Here is a 15,322-nt window from a genome sequence, read left to right on the forward strand (position 1 = left end):
TGAATTATACTAGCAAATTCTAAAGGAAAATGTCAGGACATCTGTCCATGAACTGAATCTCAAGAGAAGGTGGGTCATGCAGCAAGACAACGACCCTAAGCACACAAGTCGTTCTACCAAAGAATGGTTAAAGAAGAATAAAGTGAATGTTTTGGAATGGCCAAGTCAAAGTCCTGACCTTTATCCAATGGAAATGTTGTGGAAGGACCTGAAGCAAGCAGTTCATGTGAGGAAACCCACCAACATCCCAGAGTTGAAGCTGTTCTGTACGGAGGAACGGGCTAAAATTCCTCCAAGCCGGTGTGCAGGACTGATCAACAGTTACCGCAAACGTTTAGTTGCAGTTATTGCTGCACAAGGGGGTCACACCAGATACTGAAAGCAAAGGGTCACATACTTTTGCCACCCACAGATATGTAATATTGGATAATTTTCCTTAGGACTTGTGTGAAAATCTGATGATGTTTTAGGTCATATTTATGCAGAAATATAGAAAATTCTAAAGGGTTCACAAACTTTCAAGCACCACTGTAGGTCATATGCTAGCTGCTGATATTAGCACACCAGATAGCAGATTTCCCCAACATTAAATGTCATAAGTTTAACAATAAACAGATCTGACAGAAAATAAAATTCAACAGTTATGAATTAACTAGGAAAAAAAAACTAGAAGTTTTAGACTGCCCACTGAATAGTAGTCACTAGCAGACCCTGATACATGTTTACTAGATTAGAGTTTCAGTCTTAAAGAAGTGAAAAATGATGTTTACTTAAGCTGAGGAAGGAGGCTAAAGAATGTATTTTACAAGAAACGTTGTAAAGCTGTCTATTGTGATGAGCTTTTCAAAATATGAAATTTGACGGCTGTGGTGGGATAGCACTGGCACCCTTGGCTTTTTTTGAGGTGCTAATATATTGAGTATACATAAGCCTTCATTGCTCTATATAGGATATCACATGGTTTCGCAAAAATCTTCAAGTGGTGACTATATTCACGAGTGACCGAAGTGAACGAGTGAAAATATTTTCAACATGAGAAGATAAACTTCATATCTTCACATCACCATGTAATCTCATCTCATTATCTGTAGCCGCTTTATCCTGTTCTACAGGGTCGCAGGCGAGCTGGATCCTATCCCAGCTGACTACGGGCGAAAGGCGGGGTTCACCCTGGACAAGTCGCCAGGTCATCACAGGGCTGTCACATACACACAGACAACCATTCACACTCACATTCACACCTACGCTCAATTTAGAGTCACCAGTTAACCTAACCTGTATGTCTTTGGACTGTGGGGGAAACCGGAGCACCCGGAGGAAACCCACGCGGACACGGGACGAACATGCAAACTCCATCACCATGTAATGTTCTTTATATTTTATGGACACATCCACGAAAAAAATGCAAGTTTATCAAAAGAATTTTAATGTTGAACCAGTTCGCCATTTTGACAACGCACATCTAGTCAGCTAGAAAACACTGGGAGTGATGTCATCGGAGTGAAATATCAGGAATTACTGGACATACAGGAGACTTTTTCCATGGAATAAAAACGTGTTCTATTCCCTTCTAGCGGGTTTCATTCATTTGGTTTGATAGCATGCAATATTGTTAGCATATCGCTTATCCTACGTGTATTACGTCACTCTACCCAATGGAAAATGAGCATTGAATATGGTTTACAATATTGCATGGTTGTCAAGACAACATGGCGTCACACGTCGGAAACGTAAAACTTCCGCGTTAGCGACTGTGACAACATGGCTGCCAAGTTTGCTTCATTAAATACGGAAGATTTTGAGAGAATTTTGAAAGAGAAAGATGCGTTGAACATCTGAAAGGAATGTGTATGTATAATAATAATAATAATATTGTTGGCTGGCTTTTTTTTCATTGTCTATCAGATATATTCCATTCAGCTGCTCATCTTCGACTTGTTCAGTATCATGCTAGCTGAATGGAATATATCTGATAGACCACTCAACACCAGCCAACATTATTTAAATATGTCATTCAGAGCCGCGATGTATTTCATCTGAAAAATGTGAGTTTTTCAACACGAGAAGATAAACGTCATATCTTCAAGCCAGTGTGTGAGTTTCTTTTTATTATATCAGCGCATTCACAAACAAAAAGTCCCCAAATTTATCAAAATAATTCATTGATTTCCTCACGAGTGACATATAGAGATTTATGTCGCGGTTTTGGTTCTCCATGTCCCAGATGAAAAATACAAGTGGCGTATTTCCCCAAAACACTCATGTCCATATTATATATAACAAATATAAGATGAAATCTCTTTCTAAACCTTATTACTTCCATCAGGATTTAGCCAATTTCAAGCATTTATTTCTAAAAAGAAGCAAAATTTTCTGTAAATCAAATATTTTGAACTTGAAATTACTAAATTGTATCAAAATAGGTTTAATAATCATTCAGTCATTATGTCACAGTGAGAAGGATTCAATATAAAGTTTTTTACTGTATTCAAGATTTTTTAAAATCTTGATAAGATATTTTTCAATATTAATGAAAAACACTATGCACTTTTTCTTTAGTCAGCTAATTTGTGCTAGCTAGCATATTTTAGGTTGTAGTTTCTTTGTTGTTGTTGTTTTTAGTGTTCTACTAAACTCTGGTGCATTTCGCTACCAGAATGTGGTTTGTGTCCCAACACTGTTCTGTTCATGTCTGTCTGATTATTCTGATCCTTAGCCTCGCAGTACCTTTCTTGAGATCTGATCTTTATTTTTTTGCATGCAGTGTCGAAAACTAAACCTATAGAGACGAGCCGTGGGTGTGAGCTGTTAAGTTTAGATCAGCACACAGATTAATGTCGAGACCAGCAGTAGAGCTGCACAATCTCTGCTAGAAATCACAGCTTCTCCAAACCAAACAGCCTGACCTATTTCTTCATCCGGCTGAGCAGAACGAGGGACGGAGAAGGCCTGATTAATAATAAATGCAGTGCTGAGAGATGGATGAGGTTACTATGATGCAGCCGAACCGAGCCGAGTCGGCTGCTCCCCCTACTCTAATCTCTCATCATGCTCTGAGACGCATTTTTATTTCATAACGCTTCTTAAAAAAAGACTCTGTTTATATTTACACCTCAAAAAGTGACTATTTTTGTAGCTCTGACGTCCTGTGGCACATGAAGCGGCAGTCGTCAGAGAAACGTCAGAGGAGGTGTGCGTGTGCGTGTGCATGTGTGTTAAAGAGAATTTGAGCCCTGCATGTTTTCAGACGTTATTTTACCATTTTTTAAGGACACTTTTTTCAGCTAGTATTTTTAATGACATTTCTACCGTAATTACTGGAGTAGCACACCTGCTACAAAATCAATAACGTGCATGCATAAGTATTCAACATCCACCAAAACTCAAGATGAAGCCAGCCACTAAAACTCAGCTCTCAGATAAACGTGGGATTAGTCAAAGAAGCAACCAAGAAAAGAAGGATAACGGTAAACGTGACGCTACCACCACCATGCTTCGCTGGGGCCTGGTGTTTTCAGGGGTATTTGTGGATTTGTGTCTGGACCCTTGACTGTACAAGGAACACACTATATAGAATTAGACTGCACATGGCCTCTGAGACTGTCAATCAAGGTGAAGGAGGTGTGGCCTCTGTATCTGTCAGTCTTAGTGAAAGGGGCATGGCCCATTGTATTTGTCAGTCCAAGTGAAGGAGGCATGGCCTCTGTATCTATCAGTCAAGGTGAAGGAGGTGTGGCCTCTGTCCCTGTCAGTCTCAGTGAAGGGGGCATGGTCTCTGTATCTGTCAGTCTCAGTGAAGGAGGCAAGACCCATTGTATCTGTGAGTCAAAGTGAAGGAGGTGTGGCCATTGAATCTGTCCATCAACATGCAGGAGGTGTGGCTATTGTATCTGTCAGTCCAAGTGAAGGAGGCATGGCCTTGTGAAGGGGGTGTGGTCTCTGTATCTGTCAGTCTCAGTGAAGGAGGCATGACCCATTGTATCTGTCAGTCAAAGTGAAGGAGGTGTGGCCATTGTATCTGTCCATCAACATGCAGGAGGTGTGGCTATTGTATCTGTCAGTCCAAGAGAAGGAGGTGTGACCATTGAATCTGTCAGTCAAAGTAAAGGAGGTGTGGCTTCTAACCGTCAGAGTGAAGGTGTGGCCACTGTATCTGTCAGTCCCAGTTAAGGAGGCATGACCTCTGTATCTGTCAGTCCAAGTGAAGGAGGCATGGCCTTGTGAAGGGGGTGTGGTCTCTGTATCTCTCAGTCTCAGTGAAGGAGGCATGACCCATTGTATCTGTCAGTCAAAGTGAAGGAGGTGTGGCCATTGTATCTGTCCATCAACATGCAGGAGGTGTGGCTATTGTATCTGTGAGTCCAAGAGAAGGAGGTGTGGCCATTGAATCTGTCAGTCAAAGTAAAGGAGGTGTGGCTTCTGTGTCTGTCAGAGTGAAAGTGTGGCCATTGTATCAGTCAGTCCCAGTTAAAGAGGCGTGGCCTCTCTGTCTGTCAGTCACAGTGAAGGTGTGGCATTTGTATCTGTCAGTCGCAATGAAGGAGGTGTGGCCTCTGTGTCTGTCACTCAAAGTAAAGGAGGCGTGGCTTCTGAGTGATCAGCCATGTCTGGTTTTTGAAGTTTAGTTTGTTGTATTGTTGCTATGTGGCTGAACATGAACTAAACTGCACTGTGTATTTAAACGTTGGAAGGTCACGCAGGTGGCCGTGTTGGATAACGAGAGTCATATTTTTCTTTACAGCAGTTCAGTTTCCCCTCCACATCTTAGGCCCCGCCTCCCACAGTCTGAATGTAGAATTGGAGGCGGAAACAGGATGTGATGTCGATGATGATGATGATGTCGATGATGTCTGAGGGTCCTCAGACAGAGTGTTTTGGTAAACTGGGATGTATGGATGCTGTCAGTCCCCACTCGCTTGCTCACTCGAGTTTGTTGACGGTGTAGTGGCTGCTGCTTTATGTCCCGGGGCCCCTCATGCCTGTGTTACCTTCTGGCTCTCCCCTTTTAGTTATGCTGTCATAGTTAGCTTTGCCGGAGTCCCTGCTTGTACTCAGTGCAAAATATATACTGTTTCTACTTATCAGGTGACACTGGGCGTACCTAACAACCTGTCTCCCCCCCCCCCCCCCCCCATCTGTTCCTCTGAGTTACATATCAATCCTGAGATCGAGATGCTGAACCTCTTCTGCTCTTCAGACCTGCCTGATCCATCCTGATGCCCTACGTCTGGCTGGAGTCTCATCGCATCGCTCCTGTGGAGGACGGCCCCATGTGGACAATGGAAAGCCACACTTGGAAGACGCTCTGGACTCTTACAGTAATGCTTTTATGGCTGAGGACTACAGTTGGCTTGCTAACTTTAGGACTGCAGTTGTCATGAACAGTTTTGAACTCAAGTTTCCATCAATGAAGAGTTTATAACATCAACGAAACTGACTTCATGTTAAAACTGTTAATGTTATAGTCATGTTGTCTGTTATCACCCAGATGAGGATGGGTTCCCTTTTAAGTCTGGTTCCTCTCGAGGTTTCTTCCTCATGTCATCTGAGGGAGTTTTTCCTTGCCACCGTCGCCACAGGCTTGCTCATTGGGGATAGATTAGGGATAAAATTAACTCATGTTTAAAGTCGTTCAAATTCTGTAAAGCTGCTTTGCGACAATGTTTATTGTTAAAAGCGTTATACAGATAAACTTGACGTCGATGATGATGATGATGTCAATGATGATGATGATGATGATGTGCTTCTCTGCGCTTCAGTGTGTAAATGTGGACTTCATGATAATTTACACAACCTGCTGATGAAGTACAGACAGGAAGTTCTCAGGTTGACTCCAAGTTTTCTTAAAGCTGGTTTTTAGTTTTCATTCATCTATCTATCTATCTATCTATCTATCTATCTATCTATCTATCTATCTAGCTAGCTAGCTAGCTAGCTAGCTATTTTTACAAAGTACTTGGACCTTTTCAGTCTCTTCCTTTGGCAGACGTGTTACACTGATGATGATTTTACCAGCTGTAGAATAAAGTTATTTTAAAATGATATTTCTATTTTTAAATGTTTGACCAGCTGTGAACGGATCACCACACACACACACACACACACACATCAGAAACACTCCCTCCTTTAAACAGACTGATTTTTGTCCAATAAAACTCCTCACACAGTGACTAAGATCTTAACTGCAGCATTATTTAACCTTCATAATCACGTTAAATATGTTACTCTGAATTTCTTCAGCTTTTCCTCACATATTCCTGTCTTCCTACTTATTTTTCTTTTCCTAATTTGTTTATGCATAAAATGTGTAAAAATATGTAAAATATTTCAACTGAAAAAACATTCTGAATAAAAATCAATGCAAATATAAAAGTTAAAATAAGCAAAATGTAGATTTAGAATAAATGTAGCTAAACATATGCTAATATTCATGTATATATGTATGTGTATGCTAGTTGTTATACTGAATGGGATTTTAATGAGCTAAAATGTATTTTTGATATTATTGTTGTATAAAAAGCAATCTCAAAAATATCCTGATGTCCAGCATCAAGTCATGGCATTCATTTCATATGACACTTTTTTTAATTAATTAATTAATTAATTAATTTTCAGTTGTAAGTTAAAAAAAAGGAACAGGAAGTGCATGACTTTTGCATGCTGTAACATGACAGATTTTATGATGCAAGAACGTTTCCTTCTCTCACTAATAACACAAAGATTTTCCCACAAAGATCTTTCGGCTTCGTGTTTCTTAAAAGAACATGGAAACAAATTCTGCATTAATTTATTCCTAAAAAATTCAATCATTAACCATTTACCTGGACGAAGTTACATTTCACGATGTATAAAGGTTTATAATGTTTTATTTTTCATTTGAATTTCAGCTTTGCTTTAGTGGTTTTATTCATTTTTATGTTTATATTTCATACAAAAAACTTTCATGACTATTTTAATCATTAATGATGATTAATTCATTCGAATCAGCAGGAACAGTAAGAAATGACCAAAATTTAAGATACACCGTAAACAAACAAACAAACAAACAAACAAACAAACAAACAAATATACATTTTCATTTTATTTTATTTCTGTTATTTCTGAAGGTAGACATTCTCGTTTCCTTTAGCTTTAGATTTTTTTTAGTGTAAGTACTTTTTTTTTAATTAAGAGCTTTTAATTTATTACTTCCTGCAAAGTTTCATGATTTTATTTCATTTGTTGGATTAGTTTATTGCACTTTATTTATAGCTTTAATTTTATAAGAACAGAAATTTACTTTCCAAGAGTTTCTGGGGGAAAAACAACAACAACAACAACAAAAAGTTTTTTTTTTTAATTTAATTGTAGTACTATTTCTTTAGTTCCTGAACTGTTTTATAGCTTTAGTGTGACAGTTCTGCGTACCGGGTTCCACTGAGTTGCAGTTTTAAAATGTAGTTTTAGAGTTTTTGTTTTTTTAAATTTTTATTTTAAAGTTGAGTTAAAATTTTACAACCTTCATGGTTTCTGGGTCAAAAAAGAAAAATATACCTCGAAAATGAACTAACTAACTAACTAACTAACTAACTAACTAACTAACTAACTAACTAACTAACTAACTATTCAATCAACAAATCAATCAGTTAATTACTCAATCAATTCCTTAATTTGTACGATGACTCCTACTAATAATAATTCCAGTAGTTTAAAAAATAAAACGATGTATTCAGCCTTGCACCGTTTTCACTCGGCTGTAGTCTTCACTCGCAGCATCTCTGACTACATCAGAGTAAAGTTACGATCATTTCATCAACGTTTAATAAAAGAAGGCAGGGATAAAATGAGAACCCGCTTTTTTTAATGACCACAGAAACAAGCGCTTACTTTCAAACACTTTCATTATGTTCTTCACAGAACTCAAAAAAACCAACAAACTCCCAGGAAAAGAAAAGAACAGAATCAGAGAAAGAGAGTAAAAGAAGTGGGCATGCTCGGGCATGCGATGGCCGACCACAGGGTCGTGTTGCGTCCGTCTGGGCAGGATGGAGGTTACAGAGGAGATTTCAGCCACCGCATGCTTCGTTTTCATCTCCGAACATCTCCCCCACACACAGCATATGGAGTGTGAACACCAGGCCATCCAAGTATAATATTCATACCAGATCATGTGACCAGTAACCTGCATTCAGTGCTGTTTGTAACACACTCTCGTCTCGTCTCGTCTCGTCTCGTCTCGTCGACTTCCGGTTAAGATTTCAAAGTGTGTAGAAACATTTTAAACATGGACTTTGTTAACGAATGTTGCTGAAACAAGTTCTTTGGAAATTTATCATATATCATACAGCTAGCATGCTAACGCGGTTACAGTTCATCATCTTTAATGCACCTCATGGCTGTCATATTCATAAAATAAAACAAAAGTATTTAAAAAAATTGGTTTTTGATAAACTTCAGCAAGCTTTTATCTTGCCATACTTTGATTTTTTAAAAATAATCTTGCTAGCATTATGGCGGGGCAGGGGAGGGGTGGTAGAGGATGGTGTCAGGTAATTGTAAAAAGTGAGCTCGCTAATACACTGACTAGCATTACATTATTTATATCCTGTACATGACTCCTTAATTAACGAGCTAGTTTCATAGTTAGTTCGGTCGTATAGCTAGTCTTAGCTACCAAAATGACTTTTTACTCTTAATTATTTTTGAAAACGTTGAACAGTGTTCAGTAAAACATTGTAACATGGGCACGTGAGGCCGGGTCGGTTAGTTAGCGCAACATCCCAACCTGAACGAGGTGTTGCTTCGCTGAAAAAGGAAATTGTGATCTCAGTGTTGTCAGGATGAAGTGGGTTTGACAGCATGCCGTTCCGGTGGTTTATTCCGCGTCACACTGTATGAGCTGAATTCTATAAGAAACTGTGTGATAATATCGCGTGTTCTTCGTGTCTGATTATACGATGGTCCTCGAAAGATAGACCTGTGGTGGAGGAAAATTACAATCTTATGTCAAATAATACCACAAATATTATTCAGTGAGCTTGAGGTAAGAAGGATTTTTTTTCTGTACATTACAGGATTAATATAGTTAAAGAAAACTAAAACTAGCAGTGGAAAAAATAATTTAAATGAAAGCAAAAAAACCCTGATAACTAAATAAAAACTACAGTAAACAATGCAACACAAACTCAACTGAAACAGAATTGCAGATAAAATCAGCTTCATTTTCATTTCATTTCCTCCTCGAGGCAGAAACGCACTACATCCAGAAGGTGGCAGTAATGTAACACCGGCTGCTTTAAAACGCCAAAGAAGAAGAATATGCTCGTTGAGTCATACCTGAAAAACTAAAACACTGGAAAAAAAAACTAAAACTGAATTGAAATTAAAGGAGAACTGAAGGCAATTTTTTTATTATAAAAATTCTATTTATCTCATTTTATTAAATATCGGAATGCATTTTTGATCGCTATTTTGTCGCTGCTATAGCAAGTTATGAGTGTTTGAAATATGCTCTGTAATGTATCAGTCCATATGTCAAAGCAATGGCCGTAAACAAGATACGTTGAGACCTGTGCGAGACATTGTAGGACGGAAGTAAAACGTACAGCGCAAATCAAAGTCACCGACATCTGCCAACGCTGTCAAAAGACGCGCACGCCCTCTTTCGAATACTGACGTAATCAAGCTGGAAGTTTTGTTTGTTTTGATAGCGATCAGGAAAGTTTGAAAAAAGTCGGCAGTAATCGTAATTTAAACTCGTTTTTGTGCAATACTTCGTTTGGAAAACAGTTTTCAAAATGGCGGCACTGACACCTGGCTGACACTTCACGTTTCGAAGTCTCGCACAAGTCTCGTGAAGATCGCGCGGATAAGCGACGCCTGCCGTGGACCAAACAAACTAAATTCAACACGGCTAAAAACCGAACAGGCCGATAAGTATAATATTTAATTGCAATTAGTTGCCAATACGAATCATGATATAAGCCGAAAATGTAATTGAATAACACGTTAACTAAGAAATAAAGCAAGTTTAAAAATGACTTCAGTTCTCCTTTAAAAAAAACAGACTAAGATGAAATAAAAACAAAAACTAATGAAAAATTCAAATCTGTAATAATTTCGTTTACATTTCTCTCTGGACGCTACAGTATTTCTAGCCGTCCTCCTATTGGTGGATTTTAGCTGAGCGTCGTAGCTGTGCTCACACTCTGAAAGTTTAATCGGAAATTTCTCACAATCTTTGTCGTTGGTTGCAGAACAAATCAATCGGCCGAAGAATTCTTTAATGATGTGCAATTTCTAAAATAAGTCGCGTAAACGACGTCTATGCTGATATTTATTCGATCCCTAACGGAAATTGCACTTATTTTATTTATATTTTTCCCTCTGTTTATTTAAACAATCAATTACAAACTGACGGAAATTGTACTTAAGTAAAGAATAAATAATAATGTGAAAAATTTTACTCAAAAGTGTTAGTATCCGACGGAAAACGTAATCGAGTCAAAGCGTCGTTACTTTTAAATGGACTTAAGTGCTAAAAAGAAAAAGTAAATATTTGCATTCGCTGATAAACAGTCAGGAATGAATTGGCAGTGTAGTTTATTTTTCATTTTGGTAAATTTAACTGGACAAAAATGAAACGCTGATAAAATGCAAATAAAGTGCGCAGGAGTTTGAGGGGAGTGCGAGGGTGTGTTCAAACCAGCGCTGCGCTGGGTTCAGCAGGTTCGGCCGCCGCCTTTTTATTCCTTTCCTTTCCATAACTGTTTCACTGCACCTTATTTTTTCTTCTTGTTGAAAACTGATGTGGTGGGAGAGGAGAGGAGAGGAGAGATAAAGGGAGAGGGCACAGACTGAGAGTCGCTCAGAGACTCAGGCAGGAGATACAGGCCCCATACACACACATGCTATAAAACACACACACACACTCAGCTCAGAGTCTTTGAGTTCAGCGAGCTGGCTAGAAAATTAATAAACGAATGAATGAATGAATGAATAAATAAATAAAGCGGACGCATCTCTTCGAGTGTTTATTCCCTTTTGGTTCGATGAGGAGTTCGTCTCATCTCAGATGTTTGGGTCCTTCTGAAAGATGGAAAGACGTCACTGCAGTGCTGGGGAAGATTCAGTATTTTTGTCAGGGTTTAAGAAAAAAAAAAATGACACAAATAAATGAATAAATAAAAATAAAAAGCAACCGTATACTGCTTCCAAAACTAGAAGACTTTTATATCCTTATTTGTCTCAGAAGGTAGCGTTACAAAACTAAACCATACATCAGCATGCAAATTGGTCTCTTTAAAAAAACAAGGCAGTCGGCATTTTTTTCCAGACATCTTGCAAATAGCTAAAAAATCTCTTTTTTTTCCAATAATTTTTTCAATAAATATTTAATTTGAAAGCAGCAGTTTTGGAAAAAAAAAAACATTAACAGTCTCTGACACGCTGGTCAACAACAGTGGCTTCCTCGGGTCGGGTCGGGTCGGGTCGGGACGGGACGGGTGTGTGTGTGCGGTGAAGTGGGTGCTGACATTCCTCATTAATTAATTAATGGCACCCTGTTAATATTTAATACCTTCCAGGATATCATGTGTTAGCCCTCATCCAACATTCAGATGTTTTCTGAAGCCTGGGAATTAAACTTAAAATATATATATATATGGATGAAATTTTGCGAACAAGAATGAGCTAATTTTATAATGCTGTGATATAAAAATGAACCCTAGCTGAATTTTAAAACCCAGACTGTTCGATATTCCAGGGCAGATGAAAACGGAAATATGCTGAATAATATCACAGCGATAAATATGACGCACTCATGAAGTTTCGGTGGACGTCAGCCAGCAGGAGAAGCGCAGTTTACCATCAACCGAATGTTAACAGGATCATCGTAGGAAGTAAAATACTTCACGACAGTTCCATGGAAAATATTTAAAGGTAGACCGCCTTTCAGATTTTTCAAATGTAGGTCATAAAAAGAATTTTCCCGACACCCCAATTATTTTTGTTTAGTGACTGAAAGCTACTGAAGTCGAATCACAGACTTCCAATTTTATTAATAAAAAAAAAAAATAGAACAATTACTGAATTTATCTCCACGTGGCCCTACATTCTGCTATTTTTTCCTGCTTCCCCATGACCCAATACAAGATATTACGTCATGCATCACGTGGTGGGCTTTCCCCCGTTCACGCAAGGCATTGTGGGATACAAATTTGAAACAGGAGAGAAAAATGGAGGACGTGAGTGTGCGAATGAAACGTGAAAGAGCGACTACAGTAATGGAAAGAAAGCGAGAAGAAAAGACGTTATGTTATATACGAAGGAAAGGAAACGCAGGACCAAACTAATAAATATGGGCGCTCAGCGAGCACCTCGGTGTGATCAGCTGTTCGTTTAGCGACAGAATGATGGAACTGTCAGTGCACGCTCAAAGGGAAACCTGTAGATGGCAGTAATGCGACACTGTGGATGTCAGCTGCCGTAAAACCCAAAAGAAGAAGAAGAAGGTAAACCTGCGCATGCGCACACGGACTTCCTCTGTCTGCCTTGACTGCGCCAAGCGAGCGATTTCATGCACATTATTTGCTTTAATCCCCTCAAATTAAATAACTTCCCAGCCACAGAATGGCCTGATATTTTGTGAGATATTACAGAAATAAACAGATATCACAATCACCACATTTCAGACGGAACTAAATTTCACCGATTTTAGGAAATCGAAAGGCCGTCTCGCTTTAAGAAATAACATCTTACTTTATAAAAACAGGAGTCTCGTATTATCAACAGTGTGTGATGCAATTTTCTACACGTAGAATACTATTTATTATTCTATCCACATTCACTGGATATGAGCAATCGTCATTCTGATTGGCTACTCTACTACTAGGATATCAGCTCATATACCATGAATAGAGAAAAACAAAATGGCGGAGCATGTTGCTGAACCCACCAAGGACGAAAAAAAACTCTACTTGAAAACAAAACCCCAAAAAAATACAAAAAAGAAAAAAGCAACACAAGATGGAATAAAAGTATTTGATGATAAGAACATATCTTTTTATATATTTCAATAATAATAATTATCATCATCATCGCATTTTTCACAAATTGCTCCTGTCATTTTGCCGGTTTGTTTACATTCTAAGCGGAAATGATTTTGTCAGACATTTTGTATCAAGTTTTAATTGATCAAATTTGCAAAAAATAAAAATAAAAATGCTCTGTTTCTCAAAATCCAGTGAATGAGTGGGCATAACTGTTTTATTCTATCCACAATCTCGTCGTACATGGATTATAGACAACTCAGTGCTACGCACCTCGTCAGCTATCAGCTCACGTACGACTCGATTTCATGGAATAACTGTTAAATAGTTTCTTCTCATGTCGGAAGAGGGGTGTATATATTTACGTAAACTCTGAACCATGTGTATGCAGGAGCCCCCTAGTGATAGAAGAGTGAAATCACACCTAACCTTTTCTCGATAAACTGACACGCAGTGAGATTTTAGTTTTTAATCAGCGAGAACATTTCAGTGCAGAGCAACTCCTGACGCTGCAGGACAGGACGTTTCCTAAATAATCGAAAAGACAACAATAATGTAAGATTTTCACACCATTGCAGGTTTTCTAAACGTAAGCAGAATGCAAACGTAGATATAAAATCCAAAAAATATACAACAACAATAATAATAATTCATATTATAATTCAAGCAGTGCCATATGCAGGCTACTGGGCTTTGTAAAGGGAAAGTGTTTACCATATATGGTGATTCGGGGGTGTTTTCTTTATGCAAATGAGTGTGGCCAGAGCACTGTAGACTGTGCATGGTTTATAAAGTTTGGTACAGCTGTGTATACGCGCCCGTCATAAACGCGTTTGTGTGTCCTGATGTTTCTTATGCACTCATGCAGAGACCTGATAAACAATTTCTGAGGGAAAGCGCTTGATTCCTGATTGGCTCATTTTTATTTCTCACTGTAACAATTCAGCCAATAAAAAGTGATTAAATGGAATTAAGTTCATTTTACGTTGACCAAAAGGAACGTTATAGCACGGTTACTGCGTAAATCATGTTATTTGACTGGTCTATAATCAGCTGTTGGATGTGGTTGTATTATGTTAAGTTCCTGAATAACATTTGGAACTGTCGTAAAATATTTACACCCTCCTAACCACGCCCCAGCATTGGGCTTCCAAATCGATTCAATCATGATCATTTTTAGCTCAAAAATTGTTATTATGAATCAATAAGGATTTCCACCTGTTTCTTGGCTAATTGGACGCCTTTGCTAATCCGAGCACTTCTTCTCTCATGGAGGGAAATGAGCTTAAACTGCTCCTGGTTTGGACCTGTTCCTGTCTCTAAACATGCCGTGAAAATGTGTGTTTTTGTGTATTTTTTGTGCTCTCTGAAACAGAACCTCTCCTGATTCTGCAGGTCCTGACCTGACCTTCCCTGACAGGAATGAGAAGATGAAGAGTCCAGATGGAGTGATGAGACGGGACGGAGGGACGGTGGGGACAGACTCGGGACCGTTTCCCATCCAGTGACATCAATACAATGCTTCAATGGAGTAAAGTTCACCCGTGAGCTCACACCACCTCACACACACTCTCTCACGCCAACGGTGCCAACATCCATTCGAGTTCACTCACCAAAGAAAAACCCCAAACCAACAACAAATAAAAAACTATGGAAAAGTCTCAAACACCAAAAAAAAAAGGCAGTTAAAAAAACCAGTGTAGTGATGAGGAATCTGAAAACATGAATGCGAAAGGAACACGTGAACAAAAACAAGAGCTCTTTGGAGAAGTGGAGAGAAAAAAATATCTTGAGCCCCGAGTTGACTGTAAATTCATTTTTGTGTCTCCTTCCTTCCTTCCGTCCTCCATCCTCATGATTCATGCTTTCTTTAATCAGATGGAGCTGGAGCCGGATAAACACTCCCAACTGATTCATAAATAAGATAAATGAAGAGGGAATAAAGGAAATGACAAGAGTTTTAAATAAAAAAGTGAATAAACAGAATGGCAACTCCGATGTTGAGCAAAATCACCATGACAACCAGAATTGAGCTGGAGCCCTGTATGGGGGGGGGGGGGGGGGGGGAGAAAAAGAGGGGGGGGGGGAGAGGGGGAGGGAGAGAGAGATGGGGAAGAGACAGGTGAGGAGGAGAAGAGAGGGAGGGAGAGGGGGAGAGAGAGGGAGACAGAGAAAAGGGGAGAGAGTGGGGGAGGGGGAGGAGGGAGAGAGGGAGTGGGAGAAAGTGAGAGAGAGAGAGAGAGAGAGAGAGGGGTGGGGGAGAGAGAGAAAGGGAGAGAGAGAGAGAGAGAGAG

General features: G+C 39.0%; 1 protein-coding gene across 1 annotated transcript in view; it reads right to left on the minus strand.

Annotated features, from left to right (window-relative positions):
- Window positions 1-14,988: 14,988 nt before the first annotated feature.
- Window positions 14,989-15,322, minus strand: part of jph3b (junctophilin 3b) — a 97,908-nt gene continuing 97,574 nt past the window's right edge. Inside the window, exon 5 of the mRNA XM_060927113.1 lies at window positions 14,989-15,069. Within this exon, the coding sequence (XP_060783096.1) occupies window positions 14,989-15,069 (81 nt within the window). The remainder of the gene's footprint in view (window positions 15,070-15,322) is intronic.

Source organism: Neoarius graeffei, chromosome 8 (assembly GCF_027579695.1).
Source record: "Neoarius graeffei isolate fNeoGra1 chromosome 8, fNeoGra1.pri, whole genome shotgun sequence".
Lineage (NCBI taxonomy): Eukaryota > Metazoa > Chordata > Actinopteri > Siluriformes > Ariidae > Neoarius > Neoarius graeffei.